At 50.1% G+C, this 25,327-nt stretch overlaps 1 protein-coding gene across 2 annotated transcripts in view; it reads right to left on the minus strand.

Moving 5' to 3' along the window:
* LOC116938262 (uncharacterized) overlaps window positions 1-24,996 on the minus strand; it is a 226,427-nt gene extending 201,431 nt beyond the window's left edge. For both annotated transcript variants that reach the window (XM_076053902.1, XM_076053864.1), the window contains exons 1-3: window positions 24,828-24,996; window positions 18,636-18,707; window positions 17,481-17,547 (exon numbers count right to left, since the gene is read on the minus strand). In XM_076053902.1, the coding sequence (XP_075910017.1) occupies window positions 17,481-17,547; window positions 18,636-18,645 (77 nt within the window). In that variant the 5' untranslated portion in view covers window positions 18,646-18,707; window positions 24,828-24,996. The remainder of the gene's footprint in view (window positions 1-17,480; window positions 17,548-18,635; window positions 18,708-24,827) is intronic.
* Between the last annotated feature and the right edge of the window lie 331 nt (window positions 24,997-25,327).

The raw sequence follows: 25,327 nt of genomic DNA on the forward strand, positions 1-25,327 counted from the left end.
GACTGTTTTAAAATGTTTGAAATGGGTGTAGCCCAAGGGTCATAAGGAAGTGGCCAGGGCTAGTGATGTTTATGTGATAAATTAGCATTTCACTGTAAGATAGGAAGGCAGCCTCCTCGACGAGGGCACGGAAGTGGTGATGTTAATGTGAGAGATTAGCATGTTAATGTGAAATCGAAAAGTGGTGCAATCCAAAGCGGCCTCCTAGACGAGGACACAGAAGTGGCTATGTTAATGTGAATGTAAAATCGAAGAGTGGTGCAACCCAAAGGATGCAATCCAAAGGGCATGTGAGTATGAGAGTGCAATCCAAAGGACATGTGAGCATGAGAGATCTAAGAGCGGCATAGAGAGAGAGACACAGAGAGTCGGAAATAACAGCTGACATAAGCAGGTAGGATGGAAACATCACTCTTCAATTTTACATTCAAATGATAATCTCTCACATTAACATAGCCCCTTTGTCCGTAAAAAAACATTTGTTTACCGTTGAGGTTAGAATTACATTGGTATAGTGTTGTTACTTACATATGTAGAGGTATTATAAGACGTAGATGCGCTATCTTCATGCAATTAGCCGGTAGTACCGGTCATGTGCCAATAGGGGACAGAAGAGGGGCTGAGCCCCAGTGTTAAAGGACTATGGCCCACAGGGCTCAACGGTAACCCCTATGTAACGGAATACAGACCCTAGACCCCAGGAGGGGCTGGGGAATGACATCACCTCCAGGTCCTGATGGAAGGTTCAGGAAGGAAGGTGTGGCCGGGGCGGAGTGAACCACAGCCCTGGATAAAAGCCGGACCTCTGAACAGTCCCGGCATTCGTCGTCCAGCTGAAGACAAGAAGCCTCCTGAAGAGAAGAGCCCCAAGGCGCAGAGCCGTACCCCTGGCTAGGATCAGCTCAAGCTATAACCAGTGAAGACCCAAGCTTCACTCAAGGAGGACTTGTAAATTAGCCAGTGAGAGGCATATTAGTCCGGAGGGGCTACCTCCTTAGTGTATCGGGTGTGAGGAGCCGCTACCCCTCTGTGTTAGAGATTGTTCTTAAATAAAAACCGTGTTGTCTCAGAAAACTCTTTTCTAGTTCATAAAACCCACTACAACTGGCATCAGAAGTGGCCACATCAACTACTATGGATACTAGAAGAAAAGTTCGTACCAGAGGCATGGAAGATAACGACAACTCGGCTGCTGCAGGGAGGACGGCGAGGTACTGCCGGCTGAGGTCCAGCCAGCCCGGCCATCAGGTGGACGAGATAAATCGCAGGAGACGGCGGCGGAGGAGAGCGGAACAGGTACACGACCAACGGCTGTCCCAGCCACCGGGCCAGCAGAGATTTTTGCATTACCCTTCCAAACCAAGGGAGCTTCCGCCAGAAGAGGAAGCCAGTTGCATCATGGGAGCGGCCCGGACCAACCGGAGGGCGCCGCGTTATCTGTGACGCAAACGACACCGGAAGCCGACATCTTGCCGCCTGTGGATGGTGCTGGATTCGAAAAGGGGCGGCTGGCTACGGGGCGAGTGCTGTCGTTCCAGCAACGTCTGCCCGCACTGAAAGAATTCTCCGTGACGGGGGGCGATTGGGCGGCGTTCCTACGCCGCTTCCTCGCACACCAAGAAATGTCAGGTTGGTCCGAGGCGGAGGCGCTGCGGGCGCTCCCAGCTGCTTTGGACGATGATGCCCTCGCCGCACTCATCACCATCCCGAGGGCGGATCGTTCTACGCTCCAGCTGGAGCTCCACCACATGTCCGCGATCTACGGGCCACCTTCGGACATGCGCCACTGCTTCGCTGCTGGACACAAGGGTGAGGTGGAGTCTCCCCTTGCGTTTCGCAGCGCTCTGCTGGCCCTCGCTAAGGCCACTTTTCCGCGGATGGACTGTGAGGGCATTGATGCCCTCGTGTTGGAAAAATTGTTGGCGCTGGCACATGAACTGCGGATCGTCATCCACAGCGTGGATGACGAGGACATGTGCTTCCTGCACGCCTGAGGAGCGTTCATGTGCACCTGCTACTGCAGCGGGAAACGTGTCTCGCAATCTGCTCGACGACTGCGGAGTCCAGCGGATCGTTGGACATCACACCACCTGAGGAAGCCTTCGCGACAACTTGGCCTGCGGGGTGGAGATCCAGCAGACGACCGCCTCAACAGGACTTCCGCCAGCGGGGAGAAGCTCATCCATGACCAGCCGTCGTCACCTGCTATAATTACGGGCTGCGAGGCCATGTGTCTTTGGGCTGCCGTGTACCTCGACGTCACGCATCCGGACCCCGGGCTCCGGACTCTCAAGCAACCAAGGCTCCACAGCATGCTCAGGCGAGTCACGGCACCACACATGTTCGGCCCCCGCTTACACCTCACACGACTCATTGCGTCGCGTGTTCGCCAGGATTCGGGCGCCGGGGGGCCGGGTTGTCTTAGTTCTGACCGGGCGCTCCGACCTGGTCAGTGGTCCGAGCTGGCCCATAGGGATGTTGCCGCGGCTGCGGGATCTTCCGTTTAGGTCGGCTCTATTGAGGGCATTGAATTTCGCGTGTTGGACGATACCAGGGCATCAGTGACTATTATATCTGACCTCATCTACAATAGCCTACCCGTTCAGTGTCGGCCCCTGCAACCAATTTACATCCCGTGGTTCGCTGCCAACGGGGGATCACTCAGCATAATCGGCCAAATCCGTACCGAAATTTGTATTGGCGACATTAAATGATCCGGTCCTGTCTTCGTCTCTTTTCCCTCGCTGTTCCGTACATGCTGGGAATGGACTTTTTGGCGAAAATGCCGATTAAAATCCTGCTAGATCAGGGATGTATCGAGCTTCCCTCGGGCCGACGCATGGCGTTTCTGCCTTCCCCCACGAAGTTGCGCACGGCCTGCACTACTGTGCAGGCGTTGGTTACACAGACGATGCGTATTCCGCCGGGTGCACAGATGCTGATGCACCTTCGGTTGTTGTATATATATAGGCATTTTCCAAAATTGATATTAAGATTAATCCTGGCAAAAAATGTTGTTTGGTTTTCAATAATCAATCACGGTGTCACTTGGGGGCAAAAGGGGGTGATGTGAACCCCCCCTCCCCTCACAGCAGCTGCCTCTCACACTCGGATACAGGCAGCCGGAGATAAGCCATGAAATATAATAAAACCCAAAACAAAAGAGAAGGGGGGGGGGGGGAATTGCTAATGAGATTCGGGGGAAAATCTACATGGCTTCAAAGCCCCCCTTTTAAAGAGTACAGACAAACAGGCGCCACGAAGAAACATGCAAATTTTTAAGTAATTTTCCTTTTCGTTTCTCTTAATACAATAGTTAAAGTTCAGAACTTAGCGACAAGAATGAGTCGACATCATAGACTGCCAACACACTCACTCCGATTAAAAACCAGGCTACAATCTACATTAGTGGGTTATTACTTCTCATATACAGTGAGGGAAAAAAGTATTTGATCCCCTGCTGATTTTGTATGTTTGCCCACTGACAAAGAAATGATCAGTCTATAATTTTAATGGTAGGTTTATTTGAACAGTGAGAGACAGAATAACAACAGAAACATCCAGAAAAACGCATGTCAAAAATGTAATAAATTGATTTGCATTTTAATGAGGGAAATAAGTATTTGACCCCTCTGCAAAACATTACTTAGTACTTGGTGGCAAAACCCTTGTTGGCAATCACAGAGGTCAGACGTTTCTTGTAGTTGGCCACCAGGTTTGCACACTTCTCAGGAGGGATTTTGTCCCACTCCTCTTTGCAGATCTTCTCCAAGTCATTAAGGTTTCGAGGCTGACGTTTGGCAACTCGAACCTTCAGCTTCCTCCACATATTTTCTATGGGATTAAGGTCTGGAGACTGGCTAGGCCACTCCAGGACCTTAATGTGCTTCGTCTTGAGCCACTCATTTGTTGCCTTGGCCGTGTGTTTTGGGTCATTGTCATGCTGGAATAGCCATCCACGACCCATTTTCAATGCCCTGGCTGAGGGAAGGAGGTACTTACCCAAGATTTGACGGTACATGGCCCTGTCCATCGTCCCTTTGATGCGGTGAAGTTGTCCTGTCACCTTAGCATAAAAACACCCCCAAAGCATAATGTTTCCACCTCCATGTTTGACAGTGGGGATGTTGTTCTTGGGGTCATAGGCAGCATTCCTCCTGCTCCAAACACCGCGAGTTGAGTTGATGCCAAAGGGCTCCATTTTGGTCTCATCTGACCACAACACTTTCACCCAGTTGTCCTCTGAATCATTCAGACGTTCATTGGCAAACTTCAGACGGGCATGTATATGTGCTTTCTTTAGCAGGAGGACCTTGCGGGCAATGCAGGGTTTCAGTCCTTCACGGCATAGTGTGTTACCAATTGTTTTCTTGGTGACTATGGTCCCAGCTGCCTTGAGATCATTGACAAGATCCTCCCGTGTAGTTCTGGGCTGATTCCTCACCGTTCTCATGATCATTGCAACTCCACGAGGTGAGATCTTGCATGGAGCCCCAGGCCGAGGGAGATTGACAGTTATTTTGTGTTTCTTCCATTTGCGAATAATCGCACAAACTGTTGTAACCTTCTCACCAAGCTGCTTGGCAATGGTCTTGTAGCCCATTCCAGCCTTGTGTAGGTCTACAATCTTGTCCCTGACATCCTTGGAGAGCTCTTTGGTCTTGTCCATGGTGGAGAGTTTGGAATCTGATTGATTGCTTCTGTAGACAGGTGTCTTTTATACAGGTAACAAGCTGAGATTAGGAGCACTCCCTTTAAGACACCTGGGAGCCAGAAATCTCTGATTGAGAGGGGGTCAAATACTTATTTCCCTCATTAAAATGCAAATCAACTTATTATTCTGTCTCTCACTATTCAAATAAACCTACCATTAAAATTATAGACTGATCATTTCTTCGTCAGTGGGCAAACGTACAAAATCAGCAGGGGATCAAATACTTTTTTCCCTCACTGTAGAAGACTAGTTGCGGACATGACGTCACGCTCGCCTCCAGGGGCGGGATGACGTCATGTCCCGCAAGGGTACTTAAAGGCGAGTCCGTGACGTAAGCGGGATCGTAGCTGGAGACAAGGGTCGGAGCAGGGTGGAACGGAGGGCCAGGGGCAAGGGAATAGGAGTCGGGAACAGCGCAGCGCAAGAGCTGGATGTGGCTGCGCTCCTCGGTCGGCCGGCGCAGAGGAGGCAGCACGGGACAGCCTGCTGTGACGGGAACCGGAGGGACCTAGCCCAGGACCCCTAACCCCTGGGAAGTGGTTACACCCTTTATGTTATTGGCATTAGCCTTAATAAACTACCGGCGCAAGCCCTTAAACTTTACCTCTGTCTCCGAGTAGTCTGGAACTCTTCTACAACTGGTGTCAGTGTCTTCTTTGTCGCCGCCATGTCAAAATCGGGCATGCGGCGTAAGAACCCACTGACGGGACGCTTTGAGAGTACCAACGGCGGAGAGGAGGCTCCGGCAGCGACCCCAGAGCCCGGGGCCCCGAAGATGAGCCCCGGGGAGGAGAACTCGACGGGGCGGGAGGCGACAGCGGCCAAGAGCGCCTTCGCTGGCCAGATGCAGCTGCTCCTGCAGGCGATGGCGCAGCTCTCCGCTACAATTACCGAGGTGGGAGCGCGAATGCACTCACCCGGCCCACACTCGGTATGGGAGCAGCGGATTCCTGCCAACCCGCCTCCTGCCACTTTTGAATTCGCCGCCATTTCCCCAACGGGTGCGCCGCGGGAGATGGCCGCCATGTTAGTGGTGACGCAGCCAGCGGCGGCCATGTTGGCTGAGGCGCCGCAAGCGGCCACCGTTTCGGCTGTGAGGCCGCAAGTGGCGGCCATTGATGCTACGACGCGGCAAGTCGGCGCCGGCGCAGCCGCGGTTCCGCTGCATGCCGCGCCTGCAGGGCCAGCCGCCGGCGACAACGCAGCTCCACTCCACGCTGCGGCCGCCGGGAAGGCCCCAGGTACGTCCGCGGATGCTGTCCTCGCCGCGTTGCCAGGGTGGGCAGCGGCCGCCGCCGCTGCTCCAGACGTCGCCGCGCCATCGGGATGGGCCGCGGATGCCGCCGCGTCTATGGTGTGGCCCGTGAGCGCCGCGACGCAGCCGCTCCTCGCCACGTCTCCGGTGTGGCCCACGAGTGCCGCAACGCAGCCACCCCTCGCCGTGTCTACGGTGTGACCCACGGGTGCCACAACGCCTTCACGCCCCGCCACGTCTTCGGTGTGGCCCACGGGTTCCGCAACGCTGCCGCCCCTCGCCGCGTCTATGGTGTGGCCCACGGGTGCCGCAGCGCCGCTGCACCTTGCCACGCCGCCTGGGTGGGCCGCACCGAGCGGCCAAGGGCTGCGCCGGTTGCCCCACGTCGCGCCATTCATCACGAAGGGGGGCGACTGGTTAGCCTTCCAGGACTGGTTCGACGCGGCATATATGTCGGTCGGCTGGCCCATAGAGGAAGCGTTGCGGGCACTTCCGACCTGCTTGGACGAGAGGGCGCTGCAGGCGTTCAAATAGATTCCTCCGGCCGATAAGGCTTCACTTCCAGCAGCGTACTTACAGATAGCGAATGTCTTCGAGCCACCGTCCAGTGCGCGGCTGAAATTCTCGTTACGGCGATGAGAGGAGAGGGAACTGCCGCGAGCTTTCCGCTGCTCGCTCCTGGCCTTGGCGCAGGCTGCATACCCTGACCTACAAGGCAGGGCGTTAGACTCGTTGGCCCTTGAAAGGCTGCTTGACCTGGCGCGGGAGCTGGGCATCGTGCTGTCCATTAGCAACGATCGCCAAGAACATTCAGGCGCACCTCTCCCTCCGGCAACAGCCCCAGATGGCAGCGTGCACGGGGGCCCTGGCGCCCGAGGGGGGGGCCGCCTCTCAGGGGGTAGACACCCTCGCGGCTCTGGCAATGCCCGACCGTCGCGGGAGGGGTGCGGGTGGTCGCCGTTCGGAGCAGCGGGGGCGGCCGAGACCTTCCCGTCAGCAAGACGCTGCTACAGTGGCCTGTTTCCACTGTGGTCAGCAGGGCCACATCGAGCGGGACTGCCGGAATGCTCCGGGGGCCTTCAGCAAGGTGCCTCCAACTCCCCCCGGACCCTCGTCAGCGTCGGGCCCCGGGCCCCAGGCGAGTCACGACGCATCACCCGTACGGCCGCTCCCCTCACCTCATGCATCTAGCGAGACTAGAGTCCGTCGTCATGAGGTTGGCTTTGAGGGGTCGGGTGCACCATCGTTGTCGTCCGCTGGGTGGCCCAGACAGACCCGCCATTGGGATGCCCTTGCACATCGGATGGTGGCGGCGGCTGCCGGCTCCTCAACGGTGGCGGGATGCGTGCAGGGCCTATTTTGGTCTCCAAGACCTTGGCGGTGCCATGCCTCTTGGGGACCGACTTCTTGTCTAGAATGCCCATTCGAATTCTCGTTGACCAGGACTGTGTTGAAATGCCGTCAGGGAGGTGTTTGCATTTCCTGCAATCGCCTACCGTCCTGTCTCCCGTAGTCGCCAGTGTACGGGCCTTAAATAAAGTGGCTGTGACCGTGCCGCCGGCGTCACAAATCCTGATACCCCTCAGATTGTGCAGACCGCTAAAAATGGGCTCCACGGAGACGGGCATCCTCCTGTCCTCATCGAGTTACTTTTCAAGGACGGATGGGTTAGTGGGCGCCTTGACAGCTGTGTCGGGGGGCCAGGACCTTTTTTTACAGGTCCTCAATTCGGGGCCCGCGCCGGTCGTAGTTCCGGCCGGCGCCGTCCTGGCGCACGTGACCCCGGCTCCTCCACCCGAAAGCGCTTCCCCGGATGGGGGACTCCGACGCATCGTGGATCGCCACATTGTGCAACGAGAATGCCTCGTTGTTCCCCGAGGAACGTCAGCGACTCTGCGAACTCATCGAGAGGTTCACCGATGTGTTTAGCCAAGGTAAATTTGATCTAGGTCACACTACTCTTTTGGAACACCACATAGATACGGGCAACTTGGCCCCTATTCGACTTAATTCCCACCGCTTTAGCTCGGCGTAAAAAGAGCATGTCCGCTCTGCTGTCGACGAAATGTTGGCGGCGGACATCATCTCCCCATCTACTAGCCCTTGGGGTGCCCCCATAGTGCTAGTCAAGAAACGGGATGGGAGTCTCCGGTTCTGCGTCGATTTCCGTAAATGGAACAAGATCTCGGTGGCTGATGCATATCCATTGCCTCGCATGGATGATTCCCTGGATGCCCTCTCGGGTGCGCGGTTCTTTTCAGCTCTAGATTTGCTCTCCGGCTTCTGGCAATTGCCACTAGACGAGGCCTCTAGACCCAAGACAGCGTTCACACGCCCCAGGGGTTGTTCGAGTTCAATCGGCTTCCTATGGGTCTTCATTCGGCCCCAGCCACCTTCCAGCGTCTCATGGAGATGGTCTTGGCGGGGCTGCAGTGGGAGTCTTGTTGCATCTACTTGGATGATGTTATTGTTTTTGGCCATACATTTGACGAGCACTTGCAACGCCTTGAGGCTGTGTTCATCAAAGTGCGTGCTGCGGGCTTGAAATTTAAACCAAAGAAATGCAATTCACTACAACCATCGGTGAAGTATTTGGGACACATTGTTAGTGCGTCAGGTGTCGCCACGGACCCGGAAAAAACGGCTTGTGTCCGGAGCTGGCTGACTCCCACATCTGTTGTGGAGGTGCGTAGCTTCGTCGGCTTCGCATCATACTATCGTCGGTTTGTCCGCGATTTTTCGAAAATTGCGAAGCCGCTGCACGCGCTCTCCGCCAAAGGCCAAAGGTTTCACTGGGATGCAGAGGAGGAGGCTGCTTTTGCGGCACTTCGCACGGCCTTGGCCCAAGTGGTCGACGGGGTTGAGAGGGTGGTGGCCTACGGAAGTCGCATTCTGTCCCCGACGGAACCCGGAGGGAGCTGTTGGCCATAGTTTTTTTGTTCAATTGTATAGGCGCTACTTGTACGGCAGACGGTTTACGGTCCGAACCGACCATGCGGCCCTGCAATATTCGCTGAGGATTAGCCAGCCCTCGGGTCAGCTGTCCCGCTGGCTCGAGGTGCTCCAGGAATACCCCTTTGACATAATCCACAGGAAGGGGGCATAGCATCGAAATGCGGATGGTTTATCCTGATTGCCGGCAGACGGCGGGTGTGCTTGTGCCCTGGGCTCTAGCCGTTGCAAGGCCCCAGGGGACACCGCGGCCCAGTTGGTCGCTTCGGCCGAGGCAGCCACCCCTCCAGGTGCGGCGGTGCCCGCGGATTTCGGCCTGGGACTCCCCCGAGAGGTATGGTCCAGCTTGCAGATGGAGGATTCCTCTCTGCTGAAGCTATGACGCCCGGAGCTCAGCTTCATCGGCTGCCCCGGCAATCGCCGTACATGACGGACTCCTCATGCGTTGGGATGCCCAATTGGAACGCTATTGCGTGGTTGTGCCCACTAGCCGGCGTGGTAAATTAACCCGAGCCATTCACGAGAAACTTATGCACCTTGGCTACCACAAGACCTTACTGACCCTTAAGCGGGACTATTACTGGCCGGGTGTAGAGGGTGACGTAGCACTGATTTTAAAGGGTTGCCACGACTGCGCGGAGAAAGGTCCCAGTTGTCCAGGACCGGGCCCCGCTGCAGTCCATCTGGGTGTCTCGCGTCAATGAGCTCGTGGCGCTCGACATTTTGGGCCCATTCCCTGCATCCCAATGGGGCCATAAATACCTCTTGGTGGCCGTCGAGTACCTCACACGTTGGCCTGTGGTGTGGCCTTTGGTCGATCAGTCGGCCTCTTCTATCATCGAGGCGTTCGTGCAGGGGTACGTGTTGGACAAGGGCACGCCGGAACAATTGTTAACTGACCAGGGGCGGAATTTCTTGTCTAGGTTGCTCAAGGGAGGTGTGTGACCTCCTTGGCACCAAGAAAATCCACAAAATCTCTCACAATATAATGGCCACCTCCACAGATTCGTCTTCGTGGAGGTAGCTCTCCGATTTACCTGATCTTACATTTACATGCAAATTTCATCACTAGCCCCGCCCACGTCGCTTATGACCCTTGGGCTACATCCATCTCAAACCTTTATAACATCCTGCCTCAGCAGCTCTCCCGCTATTTTTTCACCTGATGACGATTGCTTGTGTTGCGATCGAAACGTCGTGATATTTTTGTTCTTTTTCTATCTATGTGGCTTTACCAAAAGACCCAAAGAAAATGAATTCCTGCAGTCACGAAAGCTTTAAGTCAAGATATAACAGTTAATATTCTTTGGGTTTTTCGGTAAAGTCACGTAGAACAAAAAAATGTACAAAAAACTACGACGTTTCGATCGCAACACAAGCAATCGTCATCAGGAGAAAAAAAGAGAGAAAGCTGCTGAGGCAGTCTGTTTTAAAGGTTTGAAATGGGTGTAGTCCAAGGGTCATAAACGAAGTAGGCGGGGCTAGTGATGTTAAAGTGAGAAATTTGAATGTAAATGTAAGATCGGAGAGCTACCTCCTTGACGAGGGCGCGGAGCTGGCCATTGTAGCAGCTTTCCCCCTCTTTTTTCTCATGATGATAATTGCTTGTGTTGCGATCGAAACGTCGTAGTTTTTTGTAAAAAAAATTGTTCTATGTGACTTGGCCAAAAAACCCAAAGAATATGAATTCCTGCAGTCACAAAAGCTTTAAATCGAGATATAACAGTTAATGTAATGTTTATTTATGTTTTTATATGTTGTGTAATATACTGCATTTTATGTTGTACTAATTTAATAATCAGGCATTACTTAAGCTATGGCGAGTCTGTCTGCAGCAGTGGTTCCCCTAACCCCTATTTCTCATAAGGCCCTGTACATTACCTACCACGGATTTGCCTACTGCAGCCTTTTCCAGGTACCTAACCCCCACGGTTGGTGAGGGATTGCTGTACAGGAGACCCCTGAATATCATGGGGGTTGCGGTCTTGAAAAGTGCCATGAAAGCTAAAACCGCAATATTCAATACTTAAGCCTTACGTAAATAATGGGTGTAGGTACACAACAACCATAAATAGACATCACAAATGATATAAATACTGTAGTGTATGCCAAATATATTTTAAAAATATATGTTAAATAAACATAAAAACCCCATACAAAAAACATTCCTAGTACTACTGTAGTTATTAATCATGAAAGATATATACGTGCGGTATTTTCATGATTTAAGTCGGTGTATGTAGTGTATAATGTATATATTTAATACTGAGATGAAGTACAGGAAGTCCCCGGGTTACGGAAGGAATCCGACTTTACGGAAATCAGGTAAAAAAAATTAATATGCGGAAATGCTTGCGTTCGTTATGTAAGCGCAAATAGTGCAGCGTGGTGAGGTTGCGGATGAATACAGCGGAGTAAGGCATAAGGTGGGCTGCCTTTTTACCAAGCCCGTGCTTCACTCGGATTAAGGTAAATGCAATTTTTTGCAACATCACGTAATCGTCACCAGTGACGATTATCTGAACCGGTCCCCGGCCTCCCCTAGATCGACTCAGCCTCAAATGAGTACCTGGTGTGGTGTGTAAACATTGCTACTAGGGAGACAAAGGCGGTCGGGCGTGGTCCTGGCCACCCACCCCCTCGTGTACCGTTCCGGCCTTCATAGGTGCTCGCTAACAGCACTTGCCCCTACAGTCTAAGGCTATACGGGGGATAATAATAGGGTTTTTCCCCTTTTTTCTGGCAACAAAACTGAAACCTTTTTTTACAAGGATTCATGTCTGCATTAACCACAATACTTGCAGTCAAAATGCAAAAAAAACCACTCTGATAATATATGCATTGTCCTTGAAAATGATTGCTAGCACCAATTGAGACTAGGCTCTAAAGAAAGCTGTCTCTGGTGTGGACCAATCAGTTTCAAGGACAATGCATATATTATCAGTGTTTTTTTTGCATTTTGACCACAAGTATTGTGGTTAATGCAGACATGAATCCTCGTAAAAAAAGGTTTCAGTTTTGTTGCCAGAAAAAAGGGGAAAAACCCTATTATTATATTTTGGTACTGGCAAAGGAGGTCCAATGATATACAGGGGATCTTTATCTTTATGTGTGTGCACGTGTGTGTGGGGAGCCATACTTTAGCGGTTAGCGTGCTGCGCTATGAACCCGGCGACACGGGTTCGATTCCAGCTCACGGCCAACACCAGTGACGATTATCTGAACCAGTCCTGGGCTTCCCCTAGGTCGACTCAGCCTATTGAGTACCTGGTGTGGCGTGTAAACATCGCCATTGGGGAGACAAAGGCGATCAGGCGTGGTGCTGGCCAACCCATCTCCTCGTGTATCGTTCTGGCCTCACTAACAGCACTTGCCTCTACAGTCTGTTAAGGCTATACTGGAGATCTTTGTATTTTTTGTGTAGACGAGCCTACTCCACCTTTCTCTTTGTGTGCATGTAATTTGTGTGTATGTGTGCATTAGGCTAAGTCTGGGCCTAACCTAATGCATGGGAAATGAACATACGGAAGTGACTGCTTTCTGTTAACAATTCATATAAAAATGTTTCGTGGTATTCATAAAAAATTGGATACAGTATATATTCCATTAATTTAATTATGGGTGGTATTCGGGTATATATTTGATGAAAAGAATCATAAAAAGTGCAGAACGTATGTACCGCAATACGATGCAGGTAGCGATAGAAAATGGGCGACAGGGCGATACGGTACTGAGAGAAAACCAACTAGTAATCGGGTAGGGGAGGGACAAATATTTCCGGCTATGGGATTTTATCGTTGATTTTGGGGAAAAATTTTCAATTTCCGACATATGGAAAATTTGGGTTATGGATCGTTCTCAGGAACTTTACCCTTCTGTAACCTGGGGGCTACCTATATAGGTATTTTTTTGTCATGCACATGGTGCCGACCGACGGAATAGTACAGCCTTTGGAGTGGTTTTGCGGGATTGGCCCAGGACTGGAAAATCGCGCATCGGATAATCGATGATCAACTTTGTACGTGTTTTGTATGTGTATTTCCATGGATCAGTGTGCATGAATACGTGTCGAGGTCGTGCGGCCAGGATTGAATATAGGGGCCCAGGGACCATGCCCAGATGAATAAAGAGGAGAGGAAGAGTGTATATAAAGAGGTGTGAGAAAGAGGCTAGGGGCTCTGGGGGAACAAAAAACAGGACGTCAATAACAAGACTTAATTCATGTTGGTATTGAATGGAACAATAAAAGTTACCTTACTAGGACAACTCGTGTGGTATATATGTCTGCGTACGGTAGGTTCTTGCTTCACGTGTATTCACAACGCGTTTTTGCTAAAATGCGGTTCTTCCAAAACTAAACACTTTTTTGTGAAACGTGCCAGTTACAACACAAAATACGAACCATTATAATTCGGAACGCGCCCATTGTTGTAACGTGGTTTCCAGAGAGATCGATGATGAACTACTGCACGGCTGACCGATATTATTCAGTATGCGGAATTATACAGTAACACGGCAGAATACCCTAAAGTTATTTGTCCAACCATCTTACTGTCTTTGTGTTCATCGTATCTCGCCAAACTTTATCGTTACATTATTAATGGGGAAATTGTTTTCACTTAACGCAGCACTTTTCAGGAACGTATCTACTTTGTTAAATGATTACTTCCTGTATACGTATGTGTCTGAGGGAGTTGTGAAGAGAGTGGAGAAGTTTCCGTACCTGAGTAGCATGCTTATGTGTAATGCTGTGTGGTAGCTCCCTGGCCTGTCACTCCACACGAAGCGTCAGGTCTTCTCTGCCACAGTTATGCCCTTTATTCTTGCAAAACGAGCAGTCCGTTCAAAGAACATCTGTGCTGGTTTCAAACATTCAGGCTGGCCTGTGTACGATATATCTTGGGTTTAACCAGATTGGATTGTGTGAGGCGCAAATAAATAATTGAACGAGCTGGACACAGTCTCCCCAGTGAGCTCCTCCGGCAGGCTAGGCTGCATTGGCTGAGGCATGTAGCTCGCATGCCCAGTCACTGCATGGCCAAGCAGCTTCTGTTTGGCCGAATAAGGGGACTAAATGGGCGTGGCACAGGCTAGAGAAGACATGGGTGGATGTGGTACAGGTGGTTGCGAAGCTGAGTGGACTTGCCGAAAACTGGTACCAGCGGTGTCAAGATTGGCCTTTGTGGAGGAGGCTCGTGAAGAAAGCTATTGGGCAGTTACAGTCAGTTGCCCTCCAACAACAGCAACGTTCACAACGAGTAGATTGCTGGGCAGCTAAAATGCAGCAAGCTGGTACAGTGGGGAGCAGGGATGGTGCATTTGCCAGTCATCTCTGTTATTAAACTCATGGAACCTGGATCTGTCCCGTGACCTGCCAGCAGCCAGCTTTCGACGCTTTACGTGGCCTCAAAGTGCACCGCACCTGGCACAAGCACCGTGATGACATCAAGGCCACTTCGTGGCGAATGGTCGTTGTTGTCAGGGTGTAGTTAATTTGACTTAATAACCCCATTAACCCACCACGGTATTGTGTATAGGAAATAGTCCCTCTGTTTAAATTGTGTTTTATATTTTCTGTGCAAGCTCATGAACATCGGATCAAACAATTTATTAGTTCATCAGTTCTTAATATATGCACCTTACAAATATTTTTTTACGTAATATGACAATTTGGCAACCGACTAAAAGGAGGAAAAATAAGACTTTGATTTTGGTGCCCCACACATGATCGTGGCGCCTTGTGAAGTGGCATATTTGGCACAACCGATGGCTGAGGGATGGCCATGGGTGCACCAAAACCACACCCAAAAATGTATCGGTTCGATTCCCTGATTATAAACACAATATCACACACTTGCCATGGTTCTTCATTAGCACTGCTGTACACGGAGCTCGGCACAAGACTGAAAATTATTATTTGGATGCACTTAGTCACAGAAACAAATAGACACGCACAAATACAAAGCTATATATACAGTGAGGGAAAAAAGTATTTTATCCCCTGCTGATGTTGTACGTTTGCCCACTGACAAAGAAATAATCAGTCTATAATTGTAATGGTAGGTTTATTTGAACAGTGAGAGACAGAATAACAACAACAAAATCCAGAAAAACGCATGTCAAAAATGTTATAAATTGATTTGGATTTTAATGAGGGAAATAAGTATTTGACCCCCTCTCAATCAGAAAGATTTCTGGCTCCCAGGTGTCTTTTATACAGGTAACGAGCTGAGATTAGGAGCACACTCTTAAAGGGAGTGCTCCTAATCTCAGCTTGTTACCTGTATAAAAGACACCTGTCCACAGAAGCAATCAATCAGATTCCAAACTCTCCACCATGGCCAAGACCAAAGAGCTCTCCAAGGATGTCAGGGACAAGATTCTAGACCTACACAAGGCTGGAATGGACTACACGATCATTGCCAAGCAGCTTGGTGAGAAGGTGACAACACTCATTATTTTTTTCGGTAAAGTCACGTATGTAGAAATACAATAAAATTATATTAAAACAAAAAACAATCACGACGTTTCGATCACAAAACAAGCGATCTTCATCAGGTGTCAAGAACAAATCACGGAGGTAAATACAACAAAAAGATGAGAGACGAGAATTCAACAAACCTGAAAAAACATTATGCGAAGCACATCCAGTCAGGCCAACAACACAGTTATACACTTCCTGGTGGACCACGAATTTCAGAAGTGTTAAATTTCGTGTTCAACCTTTAAATTGCACATACCAGCATAGATAGAATGAAAAATACGAGGTACACGGTCAGTAGAAATACATATACAAGTCCACCAAGAGGTAAGGAGGGAGGAAAGATGGACAGGGAGGCAGAGAGAGAGTGGGGGGGGGGGGGGCTGTAGGGATAAACAGAAGCTTAAATAGGAAATACGGTTGGAGGGGGGGGAGGGGCCAGAGTGAGAGCGGCAGCTCAAACACGCACATCTTACACATACAAAACGGCAGCTCAAAAAAGGACCACCTCTTGTAAATACAAAACGGCAGCTCAAAAAATGACCACCTCTTGTAAATACAAAACGGCAGCTCAAAAAAGGGCACATCTTACACATAATTACAATGGTAACTTCCCCGTAGAAGTGTGATAATAAAGTATTAAAGCTTTTGTGACTGCATAAAAATACTCATTGGTTTTTTCGGTAAAGTCACGTATGTAGAAATACAATAAAATTATATTAAAACAAAAAACAATCACGACGTTTCGATCACAAGGCAAGCGACCATCATCAGGTGGAACCGATACAGGAGGACAACTGCTGATTTAGGAGAAAGATCTGCTAACAACAAGAGCTTAAAGGGTTTTGGTGGGCTCAATCCCAGGGGTAAGTGGGCAGAGCTAGAGAAGGAAGGGGAGAGGTAAGGAGGGAGGGAGAGGGGAGTTGGGCACAGGTAATAGATGGAAGGTAGAGAGAAGCTGGGTTAGTGTCGCTAATGTGAGAAAATTAGCATGTCAATGGTACCTCTCAGTATAATTACAAGCATGGATTTCTCCATGCTTCCTGCAAACTTTTCAGGATTCATACATTTTACTAATGATCATGCTTATAAAACATGTCATACCATTTAAAACATTCTTCTATTGGCAGATTGGTACCTTACTTTTAATATCAAGGTCTGCTTTCCAAAAGCATTCCAACCTGCACAACTCAACTTGCACACATGCCCTGCAATCAATCACCTGCACTGCTCGAACAGCAAAACATCTAATTCCCCACAAAATCCGGTATAACCTGCGTCACCACGACTCACTTCTCTGCTTTCTCCTATTGACTCCCCCATCTTTTTCACTTCTCTTCATTCTTCATCTCTCCCCATGTTTCAATGTCCCCGTGTTTCCCCCTGTGTCCCTATTTGTCTCTCCCTGCGTACACTACACTTGTGTTCTCCTCGCTATGTCCCCGTGTATCTTTCCCTGTGTGCTAACGTCTATCCCTGTGTCCCTGCACTTCTCACTCCATGTCCCCGCGCACATCGCTTCGTATCCCCAAATCTCACCGCGTGCTTTGGCATCTCTTGCCGTTTCCTCACAGGTCTCATTGCGTGTCCCCGCTTGTTTATTCCTGGGTCCCTCATCCCTCTTGTGTCCCCACACGTCTCTCCCTGTTCTTGTGCATCTCTCTCTGTCCCCATGTCTCTCCCCGTGCCCTGCGTCTCTCCCTGTCTCACCACTTCTCTCCACATACCCCCACATCTCTCCCCATGTGTCTGCATCTCTCCCTGTGTCTCTTATTTTCTTGCCTGTATCTCTGAGTTTCCCTGTGTCTACCCTGGTGTCCCCACACCTTCCCTGCATCTCTCTCAATGTTCCAGTATCGGCTTTGGCACTATTCTTACCTCGGGCCTTGGCTATCTTTTTAATGAACTATCTCTTTTGACTTGCTAACACGCTGTATCGTATGACTTTAGCTCACGCTCTGCCCAACTGCTCTGAATACATTCATTTCTGTGGTTATAATGGAAACTGCAATTATCACCATAAACACTGAAATGAGATGAAATTGAACCCTTAAGTAAAAGTGAAAAGTCCTTCTGACCTGGAGAGCTTCTTTACATCGTCCAGTAGAGTCTGCACCTGCTCCTTCTTCTTCTTGAATCTCTCATCTGTCAGGGCAGCAGCACAAACGGGATTGCTAGGGATTACTCGGGCCACACTCGAGTCTATTGACTTAAACCGGATTACTGGGATCGCACTGCCCTCTACTGGAGACCCTGAGCCCATGGTGGAAATTCCATATTTCCATGGCAGAGGCCAGAATCTAAGTAGGATACAAACGTTCTTGCCTAAAAACAGTACTCAATTTAATGAGGCAATGTGCTCAATTAAACACCTATTAAATTTGAACTTTCAGCTTTCTGAATCTGAGTGTTTTTTTGCCATGGCACTGACTGCCAATGCCTAAGTGGCTGAGAGTCACAGTGAGGCATCAGTTACAAGACATAAGGCTTTCAGATAAGGGCTCTTGGAGCTCAGCATGCCAGTTTCTGTTAAATGCAAAGGGACTAGAGGCACTCTTCTATGCTATTCTTAAGTCATATGCAGTATGGGGATACGTGCATGCCCAGGTGAAGTGGTCACATCCTCCCTATCCCTCCCGGTGGCACCACTGCCACGAGCTGCATAGCGCTGGGACGCGGGAGCCACAGGAGAGCAGCAAGATCGCAACCCCCCCTGACCCTGCGAGCAGCACGCCCCACACAGAGGGAGCAAGAACTCCACCCACAGCGAGATGTGTGGCACTGCTCTAGAGGCCTCGCGAGTTGCCGGGTGGGTTGTGAGCGCCACACTGAGCCCAGCGCCGAGGGAGCTGTGAGGGGCGCTCAGCGTCTGTCACGCTGCCTGGCAATGCCTGTGGATGCAGATTCAGCGTGTGTGTGGCTCCCATGATCACAGTCACTAAATCTGTTTTATATGTGATGTGATTCATATACCTGTGAGATAACTCATGGCTAAGAGAGAAGGCCATATATTGTTCACAGGGTCATGCACTCGCACAGGCTACGCATGAACAAGGCCACTTGTGTTTACAGGACCATGCACAAACAGGCTATATGTTTACACGCTGTGTGTAGAGGCGAGGGTAGAGTCACGGGGCTGGAGTGAGGAGGCTGAGCCCCATGACCCCGTGACCCGTGACCCTGGTGCTGAGGTCAAGGCTCAGGTGTCCCAGGGCTCCGGCTCTTACACGAACCTGTAGCCATGGCTCCACGTGCTCAGCTCGCAGTGTCACCGTCAACGATGGAACGGATTCCTCCTCACAGCACTGTGGGAACAGAGAGGGAGATCAGTGAAGGACAAAAAGCTATGGGATAGAAACAAAGCTCAGTGAGGAACAGTTGTAGGAACAGACAGAGGTCATCCCACTGAGTTATGGGATATGATCCTCTGCAATGACGTGAGTTTTGTGAAGTTTCGCTAGAACATGAATTATCTGTAAATTATCAACAATGCTCAGTACACAAAATCCGTGATCTAATCCCATCTGTGAAGGTCATTCCTGACATGCAATACCCGGGAGTCTATAAACTGAGTTGTACCTGCAGTAGCAGTTACATTGGGGAAACGAAACAACATGTCTCGGACCGGGTTCGCGAACACAAGGCAGATCTGAAACACAGCAGAACCAATACCTCAGCCGTAGCTGACCATTGTTATAACGCTGTGGGCTCGCATGATATTGTTTTTTCCGAGACCAAGGTACTCTGCAAACCTTCGGGCTACTATCAAAGATTTGTTCATGAAGCCATCCAGATATATAAACACAGACATAACTTCAACCGAGAAGATGGATACAAATTGAGCAATAATTGGAAGGATGTTATTAACCAGGTAAAGCCTTAACTGGTTGTGTTTGTTTCCATCCTACCTACCGTTGTTAGTAGTTTTTTTCGACTCTGAGTTACATTCCCCCCGTGTCCCACACGCAGCCACCCCCTTCCAGCCCTGCCCACTTCCCCCCCCCCCCTCCGAGCATCACTCTCTCCCTAACACTCACGCAGCTCCCCTCCCTATCTCTCAGCTCCCCTCCCTATCTCTGCCCCACCCCCCTCTCTCTCCCCCTTACCTCTCTCCCCCCCCCCCCCGTGTCCCACACACAGCTCCCCACTTCCAGCCCCGCCCACTCCCCCCCCCCCAACATCACTCTCTCCCTAGCACTCCCTATCTCTCACGCAGCTCCCCTCCCTATCTCTCAGCTCCCCTCCCTATCTCTGCCCCCCCCTCTCTCTCCCTCCTTGCCTCCCCCTTTCTTCCCTATATAACATCTTGCCACGGCAGCTCTCTCGCCTACTTCAGCAGTTTTTTTGCTGTGGTTGTCTCACCTGATGAAGATTGCTTGTGTTGCGATCGAAACGTCGTGATTTGTTTTATTTTATTTATATCTACGTGACTTTACCGAAAGAAGCAAAGAGTATGGATTCCTGCAGTCACGAAAGCTGCAAATCAAGAATGCTCAGGTAACAGGGATGAGTGTGAATTCAATTCATTACAATCATCATCTCAGGGTTTCATGGCAGATCCATCCTACAGCTACAGCAAAAACTGGCTTGCAGCATTGTTGGCACTAGACTTGATAACTGCAATGCCATCTTTACTTGGGCATCAGAAAAAAACCTCAACAAATTACAGCGGCACCAAAACAACATGTCTCTCTCTCCCTGTATTGGGCATTAGGTGTGGTCATATGGATTCCATGGCTTCACAAAAAACTTTGCCCTGGCTTCCATTATATTAAGGATATCGTACAATGTTGTCCTCCTGTGCCACCGACCTCTCTTTCAAGGCCTTCTGCCATACCTCCATACCCTTTTTACTCCACTTACCACAGAAATTTGCCGTGTCCTATTAAGCACGTCTAATAATCTGCTCATTGCACCCAGAACCAGGAGTGTCCTGGCTGAGCAGCGTTTTTCCTTAGCTGCACAAGCCACCTAGAACTCTATCCCTCTGCACATTATCAGCATTCTTGTTGCAACATCAGCAACAAGAACAGCAGCAATAGATAATTGTTTTTTTACCCTTTTATCTGGAAACAAAACTGACACCTTTTTAACAAGGAGTCACGTTTGCATTGACCACAATACCTGCGGTCGGAATGCAAACAAAAAACATAACTCTGATAATGTATGCACTGTCCTTGAAATTGATTGGTCCACACCCGAGACAGCTTTCCTTAGAGCCTCGTCTCACATGGTGTTGGACCATATGACACCAAAAGGCGCACAACTCATAGACAATGCACTATCAGAGTATGAGAGCTCGGGTTAAGCATTTACACCATTGGAACCTCCTTTGCCAGTAGCAAAATATAATTGTTTTTTTTTACCCTTTTATCTGGCAACAAAACTGACACCTTTTTACAAAAGCCGAGGAGACGAGCCGAACCTTCCCAGACAGTTTCAGATGTCACCTCCCTGGTGTCAGTGGTCTGGCACGTTCACTCGCGAACACTGCAGTTGGGCGGGTCGCGAAGAGGGAATTCAATTACATTGATTCACTCGCGAATATGCAAACCTCGTGAATCCAGAATTCGCACAAAGCGAGGGTTTACTGTACTCTTACATACTTTACGATTATTATTAACGGTAAACTCAAGTGATTTCCCGCTCCTAGTATACAGGAGGTCGTGCGTTTGATCCCGACCATAACGCCTGTATATTTGAAGTTTGCGTGTTCTCCCCATGGTCGTGTGGATTTTTCTCTGGGTCCAAATACTCTAAACATGCGTTTCGAGTATTTGGCTGCTATAAATGTCGACATGATGATAATCCACTTAGTTGAGCTACAATAATTTATGGCCAGGTCGCTTCTCAAAAAGAGCTATAGAGCTCACTGGGCCTTACTCTGTAAAATATAAATTGTTTAGTGTAGTAAATGTGAATAGATTGACTACAATAAGCAATGAGTGTGTGCATTATATTGAACTCGACACAGGAAGCTTAATGAATCAATCCCTATGCACACGTTTTGAGGGAATGCTGGCGCCGTGTTCTCGCTACAGAAAAACGGTCTAGCGACTGCCATCGAACCCCACCACCCATGACCGGACCTCGCTGCATCGATTGTTGAAGTCAGTCAGGGTTGATCCTAGCTCTTACCTTGGGTGAATACCTGGGGATACCATGTGTTGTAGGCGTGATCTGTAAACTGTCCAGGAGATGGCAGTACAGACATTAATTATTGAATCTATCTGTGCAGATTTTTTTAGTGGAACCTCTTTATATTCACGCAATTACTCCGAGTCTTAGAGTTTATTTTTCCCACGTGCCAAACACCGTTAAAGGGAATGCACCAATTATCTCCTGGCATCCCAATGCCAATCACATTCCAATTTTTCATATCCATAAATCACTACCTACCCAAATTTAATGGGTTACGCTCCTGGTACGAGTGGAAAAATTGGGTTACGTTCCTGGTACGAGTGAACATAAGGGGGGGAATGGTAAATGTTGAACAATTACTGCAATAAATAATACATTACAATGTGTTACCTTTGATGACGGTAATTTGATGACAATAATTTGCCCACGATGGAGGTGGTGGTGATAGTGGGGAATTCAGTAGGATGACTCCTCTGGAGATGCCGGTGTTTAGTAACAATGCACAGTTATCATTTGGGGAGCGCTAGCAGCAACGATTTTCCTAATTGCATTCGCGTTCTTTTTACTGAACCTCAAAGTCAACTCGCTTGTACCAACATGTACAAACCAGTCGACTGGATGTATGAAGTAAAAATGCACAGTAGCGAGTTCAGAACGGGATCTCAGCCGAGGAGGCGAGCCGAACCTTCCCAGACAGTTTCAGATGTCACCTCCCCGGTGTCGGTGGTCTGGCACGTTCACTCGCGAACACTGCAGTCGGGCGGGTCGCGAAGAGCGAATTCGTTTACATTGATTCACTCGCCAATATGCAAACCTCGTGAATCCAGAACTCGCGCAAGGCGAGGGTTTACTGTACTCTCACATACTTTACGATTATTATTAACGGTAAACTCAAATGATTTCCTGCTTAAATGAGCATTTACGTGGTTCTCATCTCCTGTTTACAACCCTGAGCCAGTGATGGAAATTCCGCATTGGTATGGACGGGGCCGAGTTTGTCCCCACCAAGTTGGAGCTCACGCGCCCCGAGGGCGCCGCTGCCGCTTCCGTTCCCCACTGAGGTGGCCACCGCGCGCCCCGCGCTGCGCCGCCCTCGGGGCTGCGGGGGTCGCGCGGCTCCTCCCTGGGATGCGCCGCGCGGCCTCAGCAGAGTTCCTCCTCGGCCACTCCGCCGCCCACTCCACGCTGCTCTTGCCGAGCTCACCGCGGGCGCGACCAACCCAGCGTGGTCTACTCTCGAGTGGACGTTAAATACCCAGCCCTGACGTCATGAGAGAGAGGAAACCATCGCAGCGAACCTCTCAGGATTACAACGACCTCGTCTAAATCACCAAACTTGTACAACAGCCTCCATACCTAGCTACAGACACCCCCAGGTCTCTCTTACTAAACACAGCAAGAGTCTCACTGGATAAATGAAGGCCACAAGGTTAACAATCGCGACAGTTTTAACTGAGTCGGCACTGTCAGCAGTTTTGACCACATAATGCCCAACTATAGACTATGAGCCACATCCCAGTGTTTATGAAAAGGCTGAGAGACATCGCCCTGGCGATTTGTCCGATCGTTGGCGATGGAGAGAGAAGCGAGAGGGCGAGGCGCGTTCCCTAGCACGTGAGTGAGCGCGGAGCCCGGCCAGAGACGAAGCACTGCCCCAGCTCGCCCTGCTCTCTGAGCCCTCCCGTCTCTCTCCTGGCTTCAGTGTTGACTTCGACATCACCACGAGAATAACAACGAGCGAGTAATCACCGATACGAGGCTGTGAGAGAGGTACTGGTTGTGAGAGAGAGGTACTGGTTGAGAGAGAGAGGTACTGTTTGTGTGAGAGAGGTACTGGTTGTGAGAGAGAGGTACTGGCAGTGTGAGATAGGTACTGGTTGTGAGATAGAGGTATTGGTTGTGTGTGAGAGAGGTACTGGTTGTGTGAGAGAGGTACTGGTTGTGAGAGAGAGGTATTGGTTGTGAGAGAGAGGTACTGGTTGTGTGAGAGAGGTACTGGTTGTGAGAGAGAGGTACTGGTTGTGAGAGAGAGGTACTGGTTGTGTGAGAGAGAGGTACTGGTTGTGTGAGAGAGAGGTACTGGTTGTGTGAGAGAGAGGTGCTGGTTGTGTGTGAGAGAGGTACTGGTTGTGAGAGAGAGGTACTGGTTGTGAGAGAGAGGTACTGGTTGTGAGAGAGGTATTGGTTGTGAGAGAGAGGTACTGGTTGTGTGAGAGAGGTACTGGTTGTGTGAGAGAGAGGTACTGGTTGTGAGAGAGAGGTACTGGTTGTGTGAGAGAGGTACTGGTTGTGTGAGAGAGGTACTGGTTGTGTGAGAGAGAGAGGTATTGGTTGTGAGAGAGAGGTACTGGTTGTGTGAGAGAGGTACTGGTTGTGTGAGAGAGAGGTACTGGTTGTGAGAGAGAGGTGCTGGTTGTGTGAGAGAGGTACTGGTTGTGTGAGAGAGAGAGAGGTATTGGTTGTGTGAGAGAGAGGTACTGGTTGTGAGAGAGAGGTACTGGTTGTGTGAGAGAGGTACTGGTTGTGTGAGAGGTACTGGTTGTGTGAGAGAGAGGTACTGGTTGTGTGAGAGAGGTACTGGTTGTGTGAGAGAGGGAGGTATTGGTTGTGAGAGAGAGAGGTACTGGTTGTGAGAGAGAGGTACTGGTTGTGAGAGAGAGGTACTGGTTGTGCGAGAGAGGTACTGATTGTGTGAGAGAGAGGTACTGGTTGTGAGAGAGAGGTATTGGTTGTGAGAGAGAGGTACTGGTTGTGAGAGAGAGGTACTGGTTGTGTGAAAGAGAGGTACTGGTTGTGAGAGAGAGGTACTGGTTGTGTGAGGGAGGTACTGGTTGTGTGAGAGAGGTACTGGTTGTGTGAGAGAGAGGTACTGGTTGTGAGAGAGAGGTACTGGTTGTGAGAGAGAGGTACTGGTTGTGAGAGAGAGGTACTGGTTGTGTGAGAGAGAGGTACTGGTTGTGAGAGAGAGGTACTGGTTGTGTGAGAGAGGTACTGGTTGTGAGAGAGAGGTACTGGTTGTGAGAGAGGTACTGGTTGTTTGAGAGAGAGGTACTCGTTGTGTGAGAGAGAGGTACTGGTTGTGAGAGAGAGGTACTGGTTGTGAGAGAGAGGTACTGGTTGTGTGAGATGTGTTACCTTCCCGAATGTCAACGCTAAGATTGCCAGTGGAGCTCTTTCTGCCCCAACGATTCAGGTACAGATCTCAAAGTCGCGCAGCGCACAAGCGGTCACCGGGTTTGACGATTCGGTCAACCCCGACCTGGGACTACTCAGAGCCCTCTCACCTCTCGCAGCAGCAGCAGCGGCTCCTGCTGCTCCTGTCCCAGCCTCTGCAGGCGACGCAGCGATGAGCTCAGTGCGGGCGACTCTCTCCTGAGCTCTGGCTCGCTCTCCGCTTCTACCCTCACCACTGAGTGAGCGTCTCTCGCCTAGTGATGCGGGGAGGTGCGATTGGGCCGTGGAGTTTCACTTCGCTTGGCTCCCTGCCAGGGGCTTTCCAGGCTGAGACGCGGGGCGGGGGCAGCACCCGGGCTAGCCACGTGGTCTGGTGGTGAAGGGCCATTGCCCAACATTTTTTTAATATAAGGGAGCGGTAATTACCAATATGTTGGATGTGATGATGGTTGTGTTTACACTGTGGTGTATGGTGCATGGTGTGTGTAGTGTGGAGTAATGATGGGTGTGTTTACACTGTGGTGTATGGTACATGGTGTGTGTAGTGCGGTGTGATGCTGGGTGTGTTTACACTATGTGGTGTATGGTACATGGTGTGTGTAGTGTGGAG

This window comes from Petromyzon marinus, chromosome 1, assembly GCF_048934315.1.
Source record: "Petromyzon marinus isolate PM22_M1 ecotype Great Lakes invasive population chromosome 1, UKy_Petmar_22M1.pri1.0, whole genome shotgun sequence".
In the NCBI taxonomy this organism is placed as follows: Eukaryota; Metazoa; Chordata; class Hyperoartia; order Petromyzontiformes; family Petromyzontidae; genus Petromyzon; species Petromyzon marinus.